The sequence below is a fragment of the Sinohyriopsis cumingii genome, chromosome 15 (genome assembly GCF_028554795.1).
Source record: "Sinohyriopsis cumingii isolate HCF-2022 chromosome 15, ASM2855479v2, whole genome shotgun sequence".
NCBI lineage: Eukaryota > Metazoa > Mollusca > Bivalvia > Unionida > Unionidae > Sinohyriopsis > Sinohyriopsis cumingii.
The window spans coordinates 4,360,115-4,380,001 of NC_142975.1; the positions used below are offsets into that span (position 1 = coordinate 4,360,115).

Below are 19,887 nucleotides of genomic sequence, written 5' to 3' on the forward strand. Positions count from 1 at the left end.
AAGCAATACTTGTGCTTTCTATTCTTTTGTACAAACTTTTAACACTTGTTAATAGGTTTATTTTCCACTTTCATCTTAATAACTTGTTGCTTTTTGGATGCCATCTTGGGTAATTTCTACAAGCAACTGCTTGATCATGCAGATGATTTGAACGAAAGTATATGTGCATTTGAAAGTGTCCGAGGTACTCCTGTAACAGTTGTATGGTTCCCAGTCAAATTCCATTAAATCTAATTTGAAACATGCCTGTATCCAGATTTTACTGCAACACTCATATTTCATTTTTGCTTTCATTCCACAAGTCTGTATTTTAAGGGTCATTTTCATACGACTTGTAGTCATATCATAAGGGATGGCAGGAGCGATGATGAAGAACCTGGGAAGAACCACCGACCCATATAAAACTACCTGCCAATTTCCTCACATACATGTACTGAGATGTAATGTGCTAGTACCTGTAAAGGAGAGTGCATTAGGTCACCCAGAGCACCCAGTGTCCAATACAAAACCATAAGGCATGCCAAATTTCATCCTTTTAATAAACTTACATTTTTATTGAGTAAATTCCAGATCTACTTTGAGACTAAGGACATGTACATTTGCAAGCTTACTTCATTGTAAATTCATTTTCACAACGATTTTTCAATATCAACATCTATACATCATAGCTGTATGAAAAACGTGATTAAAATATACATTAATATATTTGGTCCAATGATGCCAACCAATGAGCATGCTCTAAAGAAATACCAAAAGATCTTACTCGTGGCAGCCCATCTGGAATGGATCACATATTCTATTCTTTAAGGTAACAAACTTCTATACAATCATATTGCATCTTCCTATGAGCCTATACATACCTACAGAGAGCAAGTAACAAAGTTTAATTAAATTAATACCTGTGCCTTGAATTCCTTGCACATTTCTGCAATACCCCCATTAAAACATTAGTTGTCTCGCAAACTTTATCCTCTTCTCTATTTCCCCCATTGACAGTGTAATGAACTCGTTTAAACTCAGTTTGTCACATGGAAAAACTATATTCTATCGGAAAAAGGTATTGGTGCTTAAGTATGTTTCTCCCTAGCTGTGACCACACAGAAAACCTTTGCAAAATGCTAATAATGTTGCAGGAATTCACTGAATATAATTCAGAATGCGGAATTTCCACAAAATATTCACAGAATTTCCGCAAAATTTGGAATGGTTGGCATCTCTGTTGGCCATATTCAAGTACATGTACATAACTTTATTATCAGAGAATATGTACAGTTTCTCCTGTACTTCTGCATAAAAATCACATACTGAAAAACTTCACTGAAATGAATCTACCACATGAACCTAGGAACCAACACTGCAATCCATTTAGAAAAATTAAGGACGATCTGGACAATTATTTTGAAAATCATGATTGAACAATTTTCACAATGTATAATAACCTGCACTTATTGCACAACTCAAACTGATTATAAATCTGACATTGGTACCTGAAATAAAAACAATCCCCCTTTCTGTTGAGCCTGCTTTTATTGGTCTATGAAGAAGAAAACAATGAGCTCAACATATAAAAAAAACACCCATGTTAATGTTGGCCTTAATTGAGCATGTGGACGGAAAGGATGGTTTTATCTCTGCTACAGTACTCCACAAAAAAATAATCATTATTTGGTCAAGAGAAAATGTGTTCCACACAATTTTGACAAGGCTGAGAACAGTCTCGTGTTACTGTCTTTATGCAGACATGATAGAAACCAAATTATAGTGTTATTATACCAAGTTTCCGCTGAATACATATTTACACAACTTTCTGAAAAACGCTGACAATGCACCAGAACATGTTTGAATTAACAGTGAGACCATTAAAGGAAGTTTGACACCCATGCCCAACCATTCACGGCCAGGTCGGGCAGACACTTTCATGAAATTGATTGCCATTCCTATGTGCACCAGTCATCAGTATCCTCCAACTTTGCATTTCGTTGTTAAATTTGTTCACGAATCCTAGCAAATGCACTTTTCTATAATGTTTAATATCTTTGTCAATAGGCTGATTTTAATTACATTATTTCTTATGACATGTTACATATTTTAATGAATTGAAGCTTTTGTTTAAAATGGAATTAAGCTTTTTTTTTTGTTTGTTGATGAAATGAAGATTTTATTCAATGCAGTGTTCCTTCTCATGAATGATGGTGTGCTGATTCCACAAGTTTAATGAAATGACAGTAAATATTTTGCTAATAAAGAAAATAAATACAATTTTTGAGCAGCAATGAATCTTCAAGTACCTGAAAGAGAATGAAAATAAAAAAATACCCTGAGAATTTTTTTATGAGTAATTTTATAACATACATCTTTTCATTACTAGAATCACAGAATGTACAACTGATGTGCAATAAACAAATCATTATCATCTTCTGTATTTATCAGTGTATTTATCACTGTATGTGTCTCTGGAGGAACTGCGGTGTCCATTGTGGTGTTTCCTTGAATGCGAGTGCTCTGGTGAATAATATCGATCCTTTTTCCTCTCCCTTTCCTTCTCTTTAGACAACTTTTTACGATTAGGCTTATAATGCTCTGGTGACAAAGACACGGAATTGCTACGAGACTGAGATCGGGAATGTTGTCGTTTTCGTTTGTGAGATTTATGAGCATCTTTGTAGGAAGATCTGTCAGAGGAATACCGATCTTTCTTGCTCTTTTTTCCTGGAGAGCGACGCTTTCTGTGTTTTGCTACCGGGCTGTGGCTGTAACTTCTGCTGGAGCGAGACCTTAATGAAGTAAAGAAATGAATTTAACATAAAGAATGAGAGAAATCAATATAAACACAGTAAACACAGGTGGCTGACAAAACAGAGCATTGCAAATGTGCTAACATCAACACAACTAAGAACAAATATATAATACTATACTAAATAACATTAGTCAAAAGAATGTTAAGAAATTTTTTAAACGAGACTTTAACATACCAACATTACAATCATAGGCTACAAGTCTACTTTTTGAACATCTACAAGTTTTTTTTTTCTGGATTACTACTGGTTTCTTTTCTTAATTAATACATCTGTCACATCCTGTTGTTGACAGCGACTATTACCATTACCTTGTGATAGGTTATACTTCTATCATCAAGGGTAATGTTGTTCGATTAGTGGAATAGGGACACTATTACCGATGTCTTGCACAAGAACACACCATGGTAGACTAATCTGATCGTACATCTGAACCTGCACCCTTTTTGTCGGCAGTACGGCACTACAATCACCAAGATAGAGCAGATTTTTCAGCCACAACTTGCAGACCCGTTTACCCTTACAATAGACTATCAGTATTTTTCCACAGATCAATCTGCGGTTTTATCCTACCCTCTAACAGTCCAAAAGTAAAATGTGTTGATGCATGTGGCCATTTAAGCAGAACTGTTCTTTGATTAGATAAATCCACACCACCCCATCTATACCAATCAATAGTCTACATGCACTGGCTGATTCAAGTTTTTAATTATTTATGCACTTAAGTTGTTGTGCTTATTGTTATGTGGTTCAATGCCATTTTTCAGCACAAGATAGGCTAAACATGGCGGCCAGTATAAATGGTGGAGGAAGAACCCAAGAAAGAACCACTGACCCACAAGAAGCTACTTGCAAGCTTTCTCACATACGTACATTGGCCAAGCCCGAGACTCGAAACCCACGCAGAGGTGTGATGGAAGTAATCTGTAATGGTGAGTGCTGGGGGGGGGGGGCCTCCATACCACTTAAGACCATCTCATTGATTTATTCAGTGTCATGGTGATCATAAATTCCAATGCCTCATTTTATTTGTCCTGGAATGCAGCATCTTTGCAGAGTATGTCAAAACCTTGACCTAAAACACCCAAAAACTCTAGGAAAATATTCCATAATACCATGAAGAAATTGTAGCAGTAGATTTTTGAGCAAGTCAGGATTGATGGAGGCCATGTTCAACAGCATGGGAATAAAAAGTTGCAATGCATATTATTTATTTGTCTGATTGTAATGATCACAACCTGTGACTTTTAGATGCCAAAATCGAAATCTTTGTATTGTTGATAACTACAGCCTTTGGCCTGTGACCTTAACTATTGGTCGCCAGATCATAAGGTTTCTTTGTCTCTTACAAGACTACCATTCTAGAAAGTTGGGTGAGGGTATGTGAAGCAAGCTACTGCAGAACACCATTTTGCTTTGGTTACCAAGCAACCATAACCCTGATCTTGAAACCAACCAAATTAATGGACTTCTTTGAATCCAGCTCTACTTATGACAAACCTTGTTCTTGATTTGCTCCTGGATCTTGAGAATCTAGCTTCACTTCTATCATAGTTTCTTTTCTTGCTCACATGATTGTTGTGATCACTAAAAGAGAAATAAAGCATGAATGGAGAAAATCATAATAATTATTAAAAAAATATTAAAAAATCCCCAATGCTTTACAATTAAAACTCTGAACAATGTAGTCATTTAGGTTTATCTGAAAGAAGAGCAATAAATGCATGTCTGTGTGACATCTGGCACATCACAGCAATACTAACCGAAATCGGAATCTAATGAAAACAGGAGTACTGTGATTAGCACAATACAGCCTGCTCTTTGTGCATAGCTGCCAACCTTCCAGGCTCGCAATTAGTGAAAATAGGGATAAAAAGTAGTGAATTTGGACATGAATTAATCAAAAATACTATGACAATAACTCAATCCACTCTGTCAATACTACACTATATCAAGATCGCGATATAAAACTAAAACACTACATATACGCATAAATGTATCTGCATTTCTATTTATTATGGTATTTATAAACTTCACTTGTTCTTGTGGTTTTTTATCAAGTCATGATACTGCGGCAGACATGAACTTCCGCAACTGCTTGATCGTAAATGTTTTCTAAACAGTTCAGACTTCTTGCCTGCTGGTTTATCTTGGTGACTAAAATTGCTGACAAATTTTCTGCAGTTAAGGAGGCCCTAAAATCTGTCTTATTTTTCCTCACTAGAGAAAATACTCTTTCGCTGTCACTGTTGCTATGAGAAATGCACAGGAGCTGCAAGACTTTTGGTTCTTCCACAGGAAAATATGGAAGCGATTTTCGAGTCTGGGAACATCTGTCAGAACAAATGTTTAGCATGGTCTCCAGCTGATAAAGGTAGATTGTGTTCAACAAGAAAACTCACAAATAATGCTTCAGCGTTGATAGTATGCAGGTCTTCTGATGATGGCTTAAAATATTCCAGAGCTGAAATTTGAGAATTCTTAATTTTCCCAACTTCTATGTTTTTTTTGCAACCGACGTGCTTCTTCACATTGTTTCTGCGATGGCACACTGAGCGCAAAAAGCATGACAAATATCAATATTTAATGGAAGAATGCACAACCAATTTTTTATATATTCCAAATTAAACATTCACTTTTTGAGCAATACATTTCATTTTCCTCGGTGGTGAAGACATTTTCAAGATCTTATATTCGATGATGAACGGCAACTCAAATCAGTGTTGGCGATGCATGCCCTAAGCAAAATTCTGGTTAGGCCCCAGTTTCTCTCAAAAGTATTTGTAAAACTACTCTTATACATATAGATTAAAATAGGATAAAATGCTCGTTACCAGGCCAACTGTAATATTCGCCTGTAGGTCTACTAATATCGTGACCAGCAGTACCGAACCATTTCGGCAACTGCCAATATCATGACTTGCGCTTGACGGGAAATTGGTTATTTTATTAAAGATTTAAAAGACATGAGAATTGGAGAATTCGTGAATTTTCGGCTTGTGGCATGAATCGCTGAAAAAGTCATGAAATTCACACCAAATTCATGAGGGTTGGCAGCTATGCTTTTGTTATATTTCCTATATAGGCACTAGTGGGTATCATAATGTGGACTGGATTATTGACAGATGGGTCTCAATGATCTTTGGACAAGATGTGCAGTCTGTTAACTATGTTAAACAAAACCGCTGATATTTAGACTTAAATGTAAAGTCTGGTCAAGGCACTATAAAAACATTTATTCTTAAAATAAACTTGCATTTGTCCTTAAAATCAACTAACTTGAATTCAAGTTTTATCCTTTCGACAATGTATCCACAAACTCTGATTGTACATGGTCAAGAAATGACCCTTTTTTTGTGTACAGAAAACATTTAATTTTTAGAAACCGACCTTGAACTGTGACCTGGAATTCAATACGCTTCTTCTTTAATCCAAGTGCAAGCAATTCACAAATTATGTTCACGGTATAAGTTGCCATGTCAAAACTAAAATAACAGAAGGATGTCAATGTACAATCAGTCTTGTGCCAGGCAAAAAAAAAAAAACAAATCAAAAACCTTGAGTGAAATCTTCCAATTACAATTTCTGTACAATTTATGATTTTATACAGAATGCCAGTGACAGTATTTTTCAGGATGACACTACCACCGTTTCAAAAACGATCAATCGTAACAGAACATCAACTTGCATATTTAAATGTCGACATTATTACAGAAATAACCATCCCCAACACTATGCCATGCTAAATACATATAAAGTATCCCTTTCTAATTAAACTCGCATTCAGACTGCACATGAGAAAGTATCATGTCAAATTAAGTACAAGGCAAGGCTTTACCCACACGAACTTCACAAGCTTTTCGTTCTCATGGACAATTTCTAATTTGAAGGCCCAATCAGAGTAATAAAGATGTATTCAAAAACTATTACAAGCAACTACCGACTTCTCTTGTAATCACTATCTACAAGTGAATGAGAATTAGGGGTAAATTGTTGTAAGGTACTGAGTGTGCTGTTAATTCCCCACCACAGACACCTGTGAAAATAGCAGAATGGATGGAACCTGCTTGAGAACTGCAAGATTTTAAAAGCAGCCATTTCTGAAGCCAAATCTGGTATAAGTTCAGCATAAAAATAGCCACCTTTAGAAGACTTTCAATGAAAACCACATCTTTATAAATCTTCCAGTTGCAATCTCATTCCAATCTGACCGCCTACAACGTGGCTGTATGCATGACTGGTGCAATCTTCACTTAGGACCAACCAGACATAATGGAAAGTCTTTGTGAAAACCACAGGCTTTTAAGATGGTCACTGTGATGGCCATACTAGATCTTAAAGTGGAACCATTTTCTTACGGGCAAATTGGAGACAATGAGCAGTATTCAGGTGAAAACCATGTTTTTGTCTTTCGTTACTGAAGTAACAGAATCAGATTTCAGATTCTTACCACTTTCCTTTAGGATATCCCAACAAGTCTTTTAGTGAAAACCTCCTTTTGATATGATCATCCATTCATCAGGAGTAGCAGTAACATTTTTTAAGATGGCTGTAGTGGGATTCATATAAGATGTCTTCTTTAGAGCCAAGTAGAGTGAGAGATAAACGAGTGCATTGAGTTGCATCACAACCCTACATGTTGTTGTTGTTGTGGGGTTTAACGCCATTTTTCAGCACACGATAGGCTATACATGGCGGCCAGTATTAATGGTGGAGGAAGAACCCGGGAAAACCCCGGAAAGAACCACCGACCCTCGAGAAGCTACTGGCAAGCTTTCTCACATACCCACATTGGCTGAATCTTAGACTCAAACCACCGCAGACAGAAACCCTACATGTAGTTCAGTAGATATAGAATAATAAACTCCAAGACCTGCCAACCCTAACGGGTCCATCTCAGTAAGGCAGTTGATTTTTTTCTGTAAGACTGACCAGTTTTCAGTAAGGTGTAACAAAATATCAATAACTGTGATTGGAAAAATGGAAAACATCTTAAAAGTTTCACACAGAGACAATATACATTATGTTCAACTGTAAAGTTTGTAAAGTATGAGTAGGCTTTGTTTACCACTAGTACAGTTGCACAAACTTTAGTTCCAAACCCTATGCAACTCAATGGCTTGCTGCTATCTGTCAACTTGATGTAATTCTTTTAAATTCTTTTTCCATTTCACATGATGACGGCAGTCATATCTCCTGCCACGAGACATGCTCAAATTGACACGCGATCTTCAATCAACATAATCGTGTCCTTTCCAGCTTTTATTCACAAGAATCTGAATACTCCTTTCTATTCTTCTGTGTTGACTAACAATTTTCTAGAAGCTCACTTTCCCTTTTGTCTTCAACATGCATAGCTTTCTGGACGACATTTTAAAAAAAATAATACAATCAACAGTTTGATCACGCTGATGCTTTACATACACAAATAGGTGGAGTTTTAAGCATCTGGGGTGCTGATCTGGTGTTAATCTGGTTCCCTGTGTAAGTAATTTCACTAATTCTAATATGAAACCCAGATTCAAATCGAACACTAATGAACCTATTATCCAGATATTTTGGCAACTATCATTTTTCTGTAGTTTTTGCTTGAAAGCAGTTTAAATCTGTAAGGGCTGGCAGGTCTGAATTTCAAAAGATGGATGGATGGCTTTTCTGGTCATAACCAGCAGGATTTTATGGTTGCTAATCAATACTTTTTTCAGATATTGCAATTCCATCCATGTGGCCGATTATTTAATTATCTGTGCATATAATAAATGCTGTACATTCATGAATATCCATCTGGCTATGCAATCAAAGAAAAAGACATATTTATCTTGCAATAAAAGCATACCTTGATTGTTTCTCTTTTTGTTTTTCCTCCCCCTCCTTCTTAACTCTCCGAATTTCAGCCAATAATGTGGGATTTGGGCTGACGTTCTTTGGAGAATCTGTGGGAAAGAAGAACACATAAAAACATGGCCTCTAAATTATAACCTACTGTAAAAATTGAAGACTAGCATGTTACAACTATTTCAAGTTCTGAAGAACAAAAATCTTTTTCTTTTCCATTTGCAATGATGATGCTTTCATCATCTCCAGTCGATCCAAAAACACAGCCATGTTCAGCAAAGCAGTTAAAAGCTGTCCCTATAAACAGGCAATTTTTATCTGCAGTAAAATTTTGCTCTGAGTATGAATGGGGGTCTATCAAAGCTGACCTTTGCAAAAAGGTGGCATCTTTATGAAAATTGTCTTTTTGGAGGAAAACAGTAAATAAAGATGAAATAAAAAACACTATAAAGATGCCTTATTACCAGTATATTAGGAATTTTTGTATAGTTGAAGGACAAGCAGTACTAATTATATGGAAATGGGTGAACATAAAATATAGCATATATGGGTTTGGCTGGCCAGGATTGGTTAATAATGTTAAGTTATGTTTTACAAAAAGGAAACTTGTGAGAGTTTATGGGAAAAAAAACATTGACATTGTTTTATTGATGGCATTTCAGTCCTATAACATTCTGGAGTTTGGAACACTCATTACTAGAATTAGCACCAGACTCTTTGGTGCAGAATTGAAAGCACATGCTTCAAACACATGCATTTTCATAAAATGCTGTGACTCGTATCCTTTCCTGTACAAAGCAGCTGACATCCAGGTTTCATCGATACTGATAAATATAGGTTTGATCATGAGCACTCAGAAATTTCAAAGTTATTGAATTTTTAAAACACTTCAAATAGTTACATCATGGTGTTTGCATAGGTTTACAATGAATTAGTAGTGAATCCTGAAGGGTAAAAAAAATATTAGAAGTTAGAATCTGGTTAAAATTCAAATGTATTTTTAAAATGGAGGCTCTTCACATTAATTATACAACTATTGTTCCTTACATTCTTGGATAAGATGTTTTCTCATTAATTATTCAGAATAAATTATTTTATCTTTGAATAAAATGCCTTCTCTGTTAGAGTTTAATTTCCTAGACCAGGATCATAATTACTATATGATCCTAAAGTTATAACATTCCTCTGTTAAAACACTTCAAATAGTTACATCATTTGATCTGCGAGGTGCCTCCAAGAAAATTATCTTAATAATAAATTTCTATCACCAACGCCAGGTAAACAAAGCAGTTATTTAATTAAAAAAAGCATCAGGTTGTTGTTGGGTTCCTCATTCCCATGCCCAGTTTTGTTGATGAAGAGATTTTCATTGCATGATGAAATTGGTTTATTTCTTCTGTTTTGAAGATAACATCATAATGTCTTCCAAGTTTAAGTAAAACATGAAATTGGAAATAAGATGTTTTCAATGCATTCATGCCATGCAAACCAAACGGGCTGGTGGGTCTAGCGAGTTAAATTGAGCCACCATTAAATGGCCTAAATTGCTGAATAAAACTCATTGACAACCAACAGGCATCATGTTTGCAATTATCTTTGTTTTCTTGTGATCTATTGTTGTTGTTGTTGTAGGGTTTAACGCCATTTTTCAGCACATGATAGGCTATACATGGCGGCCAGTATTAATGGTGGAGGAAGAACCCAGGAAAACCTCGTAAAGAACCACCGACCCATGCGAAGCTACTGGCAGCTTTCTCACATACACACATTGGCTGAATCCGAGACTCAAACAGGCGCCAAAAGAGGCGAGATGGCAGTGATCTGTAACGGTGAGCACTTCAGACCTCTCGGGACCCCACAAAAGCATCAGGCAAGAAAGGTGTGAAGGCAATGGCGCAGTCAAGGTTTGACAATTACTATGACGTGTGATTTCTTGGCTCATGTTAATTCCAACACTGACAGTTTCACATCTATTACAACAGAAGATATTTTTTTAAATGAAGAAAGTGACCATTGTTTCTGCCACATGACGATAATAAGGACTCCACACCAGCTGTTCTGGTGTCAGCTATGTTCTAGAGAAGATGACAGACATTAGATGGTAGTTACTAGCTCAACAAGATAATCTTTATGAGCATCTTAACATGACTTAGAAATATACGTACAATAACAATTTCTTTCCATCCCATTTAAAAAAGAAATATTTCACCAGTAAAGTTAATGAACATTTTTCACAATTTTTTTTTAATGATTCACTGGCTGGTCTTGTACATCAACATGGCAAAGTAAAATAAATAAACAATTTAAAGATAAAGCAAAATGATTTTGTAGGCAACATTTCTCAAATGCAACATAAAAATCACAGTCCCTTGAAAAGCATTACCAATCTTTACTGAAGATATGATCGAGGATAGATGTTTTAAGGCAAATCAACTCGTGAAGGATTAGTTACTTACAGGCAACCCTATTAAAGTAATGCCCAGGGATCTATCATGGCAGCCAACTTGGGGTGATCTAGACAAGATACAAACCAGAAAGAACCCAATGAAAAGTACAAGTCATGCAACGATGAAAGATATTTAACATATTACTTAATGAACACTCACTAGTTCTTGAGGTAGAATTAGGTGTGTCCCTCTCAGAGGTCAGACCTTTTGCCTTCAATTTTGCTTCAATCTGTATTTTCCTTGCATCGTTCACCTTTTTTTCCAGGGCATCACAATTTGGCTGAAAAGGATGGAATATGCAAACATCACAGAAAGATGAAAGGGGTAGGGTTATGGTTAACCCATACCCTATCATGAAAAATTATGGAAGATTATCATTTTACAAATAAACTGCAAGAAACTGCTCGGCTAGAGATTTCATACATGATCAGGAAATTATACTTTGCCCTCCTACTGCCTAATGGGTTTTCCATTTAATCAAATTTGACACTGCAGGTAAATGATGACAAATAACATTTTACTTATTCTGGTCCTAACTGTAATCTAACAAGTTTTTAAGACAACCAAGGTAATGGTCATACTGATACCATATTCATCTACAGTCATAAGAAGCTATTCGGAGTTACCCCATGATAATGTGACCATTGACTTGGGATGGTCATCTACACATCATAAAGGGATTTCTGATGCAAAAAGCCATGGCAACATTATTTTCATTTCAAGAGGAACAGCTAACACAGCATTTTCAAGATGGTTGCCGTGTTAATTACAAAGATGTTAAGATCAGTAACAATTTTCATTGATGAAAAAGATTATAACAAATTTAGTATAAATCCAATATTAATATCACCATCAGTTCTGGAGGAGTAACCATAACAAGATTTTCATGACGGGTAATACGGTTACCATGTCAGATGTCTGACTGGCTCCATTTTCATTTGAGATGAACATGACTGTAGGATGACTGCGTGTCAAGTATCATGGAAATCCTCCAAGTGGAGTCTAGAAGCAGTAGTAAAAACAAACATGGCAAAAGACAAACAATACAACATACATCATCATCGAACTTCTGGTGTCACACTAGTACCACAAAACATTAGAAGAAAAGGCTTTTAAGCAATTTACTTACTCTTTTCCTTGCATATAGACGGAGCAAAGTTATGCAGATATCCTCAATCTCACGTTCATCCACTTGGAAAAGGTAGAACCATGGTGGGGTGTTTGGCAGAGGAATCTAGGAGGAGGAGAAACTTCAATTAAGCATGACATAACTGTGTGATGTAAAAAGAGCCAATACATTTTCATGGGTTCCATTACAACTGTTAAATTAAAATGCTCTTTCCATATGCAAACCAACACACAGAAAGGGCACAAGGTTTTATGAATAGCACAACAACATAACACTTGGACAAAATCCTTACAAACTGTTAAAGACATTAAAAACAATGGAACAAAATGCCTGTCTAAAATACAAAAATAAAAAGAAGAATGTCCATGCTATGCTTACCATGACTATGAATGCTACAGATAAGCAAGAAGTTTGTATATTTTGCAAAGAAATCCTCACAAATTACATCAAGTTTTCTTAATTGCATTCAAAGTAGGCAAAACTTAAAGATCGTAAAATGCAGCAAGACATGATTTCTCTAAACGAAAACTTGCCTCAAGGTCTGTACAGAGAAATATAGGTTTGATAACAACCGTTAATTTGAAGTTTCTGCACCTCTCCTATATGATTCCCACGCTTTTCTAATGATAAATTTCCAGGTTATTTCCTGGATGAAATTATTTTTTTCAAGGTTCACATCTGACCATTACTGAATGGAATTAAAGACTTTAAGATCATAAAATGCTCATTTTCTAAATCTAAAGATGTTTCTCTTTCAAGACTTTCCAAGGCAGAAAAGGTGATCATGTACAAAACCACAAAATGTATCACACAAAACAAGTTTGACAACATTCCTATAAATTGGCATGTAAATTCATCTCAATGTACAGAATAAAAAATTCTAAACTTCATTGTGCTGACCTGCATTATGTTGCTAAGTGGGAACAACATAACAAACATAATTTTGTTTCTTTTCAATAAAGAATTCTAAAGCAATATATACAAATCTTACAGAAAGTAAGCATTTCCTATTATAGCAAAAATAAAAAACCAATAAACACAAATAATTAGAATCCTGTCTTCTATCAAAAGGGGCCAATTTAAATTTTGACAAAAGTTCTTCAAAATTTCATACTGTTGTATAAACAAGGACTAAATTTTCTATAAAAACAAGCTGTCTTCTTGTAATTTGTTAAACCAGTCCCCAAACCTGTATTGATACAGGGGCACATATCACTTTTTAATAAATAATAAAAGGGACAACATTTTCTCGTTTCAGCTCAGAGATTCATCAATTGGGACTAAAAATTTGGCTTAAAACGAATATCAGTTCGTTTTCTATTCTGGGTTGCCTCCAAATATTACCATTGGGCCTAGAAAATTTGAACTTGTGTTATATCAATTTATAACTGCATGAAATCGATAGGAAAGTTATTTATCTTCTCAGAAATGGCAAATATTATAATCGTTATGTCTTAATCCACTGAAAGACTAGACGAAACTACGGCATAGAAGAAACCGGGCCCGGCAATCACCATTTGCATTACTAGTCACATAACTTCACAATTCTGAAACATCACCAAAAGTCCAATAGTCAAGTGATATAAAATACTCATTTTTAATGTTGTTGAAGTAAAATACCTTTGGTACAAACCAGCAATCTGTCCAGTCTAGTTTATCAAGCAGAGAGCACGTCGACATGGTGGTAGTCACGGGATGCAACAAAACTCAAGAAGTTGTTCTCGGATATATAAATATGAAACATTGTGTTCTTGCGTTTTTGAATTTTTATTACAACCAGTATTTATTTTTTTCCTCTTCTCTAAAACATTTGACAATGTGGGTTAGATTTATGTACTCAAGCGACTAGCAATACAAATCGCAAGTAACAGGTCACATTCGATCAATGCCGTAGTTTTATCGCGTCTTTTAGCAGAATTAAAAACGATTTTAATGCTTGCAATTCGATCAATGCCGTAGTTTTATCGCGTCTTACAGCAGAATTAAAAATGATTTTAATGCTTGCAATTTCTGAGAAAATAAATAATTTTCATATCAATTTGATGCATGTTACACTTGATCTAACGTTTAAAGTTTGCTAGGCCAAAAGGTAAGCAGCTACACTTTGCCAAAACCATGCTGGCTACACTGGTTTCCTTCCAGGCAAGGAAAGATAAAGATTATCGAGCTGACTTTGAAAATAAAAGTCTACTAATTTAATCCACAGAGCGTTTGGATTGACTCAGCGTAAATGTTCACTGCAAGCACCCAAATGTCCCATAGTGCACCCTCCAAATATTTTGTTTAGAACACGATAAATTTAACTCAGATCAGTTTAGTTATGACTCAATTTCGTGATTGTTTCAGGTTTAAAGTGGTGGCAGAAAATTCCCTGATTTTCCCAACTTTCATGGTCAGAATTTTTTTTATCATTTCTCCCAACTTTTTCCTGGTAGCGTGGGAACTCTGTTCCTATGGCAGTTGAATTAGCTAGTTCTGAATTGATGTTAATTGATGATCATAAGAATCCTCCCTTCAAATAGAATCATATAAGCAAACGAATTAGACTATAATAACCAGCCAGTTATCTGCTTTACATTGTTTAAAATAAAAACATCAGCTCCAAACTGAAATATACAATACTCAATTCACCAAAAATCTTATCTAGAACTCACTATCTGCTGGCTATACATATGTACTGATATCTGATGCGGAAATCCTACCCAAGAGACTTTTCCCATCAATATACAAGACTGATCATCATTTCCACATACATACGGGGGAAAAATGAATATTAAACAAAACAGCACCCAAATGGACAAAGTTTCCACAGAAAACCTGCAATGTCATGCATCTGATCTTATAACTGAAACATCATGCAAGGTAAGATGCTTTGTGCCACAGGATAAGGATTCTCTGTGGATGCACTGCTTGGAAAACCTCTTTATTGATAGGGAATGTGAGAAAACTAAGACCAGGGAATGGGGAATGTATACTTTATTTACAAGAAGGTTACTTTGTTTACCTGAAGCTGCCTAGCAGCAAGAAAAATACAGGCACAGGCAATTGTTTCTGGCTGGTAACGTACGAACACGTCAGTCCTAAAGCTGTCATTCATGTAGTTCCTGCAAATAATAAATGGTGAAATGATGTTTGGTTTTCACCAATACATGTTAGTGCAGTTTTTTTAACATACTTTAACTGATGAATATGGTAAGAATTTTATGTACTTGCATTTGCTAAATAAAATGCAAGATCAAGATTTATATAAAATAAAATAATCAAATAGCAACTTTCTCACAATTAAGTTATCAGATTGCTATTATCATTATATTAAAGCTGATAACTTCTGAAATGCTTGTATACAATCTTCAAAGTTGTCAGAAACATGAACACTGCTAATATAATTCTGACATTAATATGTATTGTGTTAAATGTAAAAGGAGCATGAAATAGTGTGACCAAGTGAAAACATGTCACCAACCATTTAACTTTTCTAACCAATTTACATTAAACCATTTTAGTGTGAACTTGGAATTCCTTAAACTCTTTGAAATAAGGATTGTACATACCTCCCCCATTTTTTTTAATTAAAAAAAGAATCTTGCATATTCTGATTCACTCTGTATGTATCCATACATTCATTATTACATTTCCTAAATCACCAAGCAGGATTTCAAAGTCAAGCTGCCCCATAAGGATACCTTCTGTGACCTGCTATCACTGTTGTCTCCTTCCTACTTTAACAAGACAACCTCTGTAGAGCATCTATTATTTTTCAAAAAGTGAGACAAATTTTATGTGTAATGAAACATTTACATTATGTTAGACCTGGAATGCATCCATATGAAAATCAAAGTGTAGTCTGACCCAGCAAAGGCAACATTATGCTGAAGTAAAAAGTCTGAAGTATTTCAATAAGTGCAGTTCCAATCCCTAAGGAGGCCAATTTTTCCTTGCTAGCTCTCTTAACTAAAGATTATGCTTCGTTTTTATCTTATGTGGTAGTTGGCCAAGAATCCCATTATTCCTTCAAATTTTGTGCGACTCCATGAATTAATTCAATATCCAAATGAAACAAATTTAATAATATACATCAATTATATTTTCCCTCCTGCTACTACAAGACATGGGAGTACAGAATACTGCCAATTTATAACAAACTAGGCTTCAAAAAAAAAAAAATTTAAAAACAAAAGACTTTAAAATGTACACTGTACTTTCCAGTCACATCTTCATTAAATTCTGCAAATCCCTTTTTCACTCAAATCAACGACATAAAACAGGTGTTGGATATTGTTCATGCATTGTAGTTTCCTACATATTCACCTCTTTCTCAGCTTCATTTAATCATCCTCTTTAATTTGGATGCAAGAAGTTGCCAATGCTAAACCTGCCCAAAAAAGTTTGCAAAGATTTTTTTATATCCAGTTCTGGTTTCCCACACAAAACTAAAAACTGTCAGCAAACATCCTTGATTCATCTCAAAGTTCAAATCTACTCAACACTTCTGAGCTCAAATGATTTCTTTCATTCAAAATAACTCTTCACAAGTCAAACACCCAAGGAATGTTGAATAAGATAATAGGATTAAAATTTCACAGTAATTGTATTATTACATACTTATTAGCACATTGTATCTTTGACAGATTAAAATACTTCCTAATGTGAGAGGAATTGATAACAATATTTGCACAGAAGCAGATGGCCATCTCACATACATACATACAATGCACAATTCCATGCTATTAAAACATCTTTAGAACATTTGAGATGAAAAATCCACCGAAAAAACCTTACCCAATTTTTGCTGACATCTTGAAATACTTGTGTTTGCCTATAAACTGACATAACTAAAGAAAATGGTATAAAATTAAACAAATGCAAATGATGGACATGGCATGATTCTTTCCAGCTGTCTTCCAACAGACTCCAGATTACACCTCTGAATCACACTCTCTCTTGCCCAGTGTAGTCCTTGTTGTGTCTGCTTTGGAACCAACAAACAACCTTTAATGGTCTTTTCCACTATTCACAGTTCTGCAGTCATATACTAGTTTCTTGTACATCCATGGACAGAATCACGAAGATTTCACATCATCTACTGTTTGATTTACAGTCGTCCTGAATCCAAATAAAATGACCCTGGGATTTTCGACCTGCTTCATTTGGTGGAAGCAGTTTCTGAAACAAGGTCAGACTAAAACAATCAATACAAAGTTCTTCCTGGCTGCCACTGTCACAAAACATACATGATTATAAAAACATTCAATGTATTACGGTTTACTTGATGTTTGAATGTATCATTCATTGTACAAATTTGTTCCCCTGCCTTCCTAAACATTTCAACATTGTCTATGCTTTAGTCAACAGGAACATGTAGTGAAATTATTCTTTTTCTAAGGTCTTACAGACTTCATTTATTTGAATTATTATCAGCTATGTAGAAAAAGAAATGATGTTCTGGCAATGCTTTAATACATGTGAATAACAATGCATTTATCAACACAGCTAGGGCATGATGAACATGCAGCACATCGACAATGTATAAAACTGGCTCTGAGACAAGATTCCCTCCATAGTCGAGGGCCGACTGGTTCTCTTGTAGTACAACCGACTCCTCAGATTGGCTCGTGGTGCAAGCTGACCTGAACAGACTGGTGCTGGTTACCAGAGAGATGCAATGCATGGTGTAGGAGGACATCTACCCACCTAAGCTGGGGTAGGCAAAAGGAAAAGTTCAAATTAATACTGTTCCAGATGTACCTAACACCTACATCATAGCCATAGTTGACAGCAAAGCTTTATGTATTGCAAAACTCATTTAAAAGGCTCTGGCAATGCTTTCTTAAAATATCTTGTACGGAGTACTCAATTCAAATTATTTTTTTTTAAATTTCACATGGTCTTATTTAATTCCCATCTCCCAATGTTCAATCTTTCTATGACCAGTGTACAATAAACGGAAAAAATACAATATTGAAGAGTTGAGCTGAGCATAGAACTTACTCAAACATCAGGATGTTTTATGAAAACAAAGCCAAGACAACATGCCACAAGACAGTTATAAAAAGTAAATACCAAGATGGAAAATGTCCATCGGATCTTTAAGAATTCTCGTAATTTGGATAAATTCACAGCATTTATTATTACAAAATATTTCTTAAATTTTTATTTCAAGTTTTCACATAGCACAACGCAATTCAGAGACTTATTATACAATATAAATGACTATTTAGACCACAAATAATACAATGAATTCAAGTGTACAAGTACATAATTCAATATGCTCCAGGCGAATACAACGATGGCAAATTTTAAACACCAGAAAACATTAATATATACTTGAAAAACAAATTTTATGATCTGGTTTAACATAAAAATTAGCAACAGCTGGTATAACATACAATTAGCAATGAATAAAAGGTGAGATTTATGAGAAAAAACATTGTAAAACAAGCAGAACTGTACATTCATTTTATTCTTAAATTTTCTGAAACACCAATGGCATAAATACATTAAATTTCATGGGTATGAGTATGTTCTATTTTAACCTTTGAAAGAGGTTAAATGTAACTGAAAATAAGAGTTTTACAAGTTTTGAAATTGAAAATAATGGGGGTGGGGTAGTGCAGTGCTTTCTATGCCTGTGATATTCTGGTTAGGATAAAAAAATATTTTAAAAAAAGTATTGGTAAAATGCTTTTTAACACTGAATGAAATGTAAAACTGCATTTCCTCAAGAACAAGACCATTCAACTGACCCACCCAAACCAATGACCCTCACAAGGTGAGAAGTCAACAAAATTTGAAGCATTATGAGCGTATAATCCAAAATACTGACCTAGTTAAGAGACAAATAAACATTCCCTCATCTCAAATTACATTTATTGCACTGGAAAAAGCAATGAAAAGGAAACTTACATGCATTTCAACATAAAATTAAATGACCATTATCGTTGTTTTAACACATTTTCATGAAATAGGTGTTGTCAAATCTTGCTGTATAATTTCCTTGATGTACTTTCTTGTTTATTACATACCCATTGAATCTTACATGGTTGATCTGGCACTGAACATATATGTTCAATCTGCATTTCTGCATCACACACTCATATTGGAACTGTTTTGGTGTATTCCATCAATGTCCACACATCATTATTCTAATATATATAGAATAAACCTTTTACAAATCCCATTTCGTTTTGAATTCACTGTAAAGCTACAAACATTCAGCATGTGAAATAGAGGGTATGTAATAAATACAAAACTCCACTCATCTTTTGTTCTGAGTCAGGGGAAATAACTCATTTTATATAGTGTATAAATAGGTGTGACAAACTAGATGCATCCCAACACTATTTCAAACTATTTTCTTCCAACTCTGAACAAAACATGTAGTCTTGTTTAATTATACCCTGAAGAGAAGTCATTCCAAGTTCGAAATTGCGTCAAGTCACAATATTTCAGCTCCATTACAACAGACTTTTGATATTTCTAAATTTAAAAACATTACTTGCTTCAGACCATCAGAATTTTAAATATATATAACCATTAATTATGTCTCCTTTACATGTTATTTATGCATACAAAAGCCACACTAGTTGATCACTGAAAGGTGCACCATCAGGATTCAATTAGAGCTGTAGTTATTTTCCAAAAAATCCAAATCCAGCTGTCCTAATTTAAAACTGTACATATC

General features: G+C 34.9%; 1 protein-coding gene across 1 annotated transcript in view; it reads right to left on the minus strand.

The window, feature by feature from the left end:
* Window positions 1-521: 521 nt before the first annotated feature.
* LOC149781145 (cyclin-L1-like) overlaps window positions 522-19,887 on the minus strand; it is a 33,993-nt gene continuing 14,627 nt past the window's right edge. Inside the window, exons 6-11 of the mRNA XM_089935254.1 lie at window positions 15,211-15,310; window positions 12,207-12,311; window positions 11,237-11,357; window positions 8,632-8,728; window positions 4,296-4,382; window positions 522-2,774 (exon numbers count right to left, since the gene is read on the minus strand). Of these exons, the coding sequence (XP_089791380.1) occupies window positions 2,411-2,774; window positions 4,296-4,382; window positions 8,632-8,728; window positions 11,237-11,357; window positions 12,207-12,311; window positions 15,211-15,310 (874 nt within the window). The 3' untranslated portion in view covers window positions 522-2,410. The remainder of the gene's footprint in view (window positions 2,775-4,295; window positions 4,383-8,631; window positions 8,729-11,236; window positions 11,358-12,206; window positions 12,312-15,210; window positions 15,311-19,887) is intronic.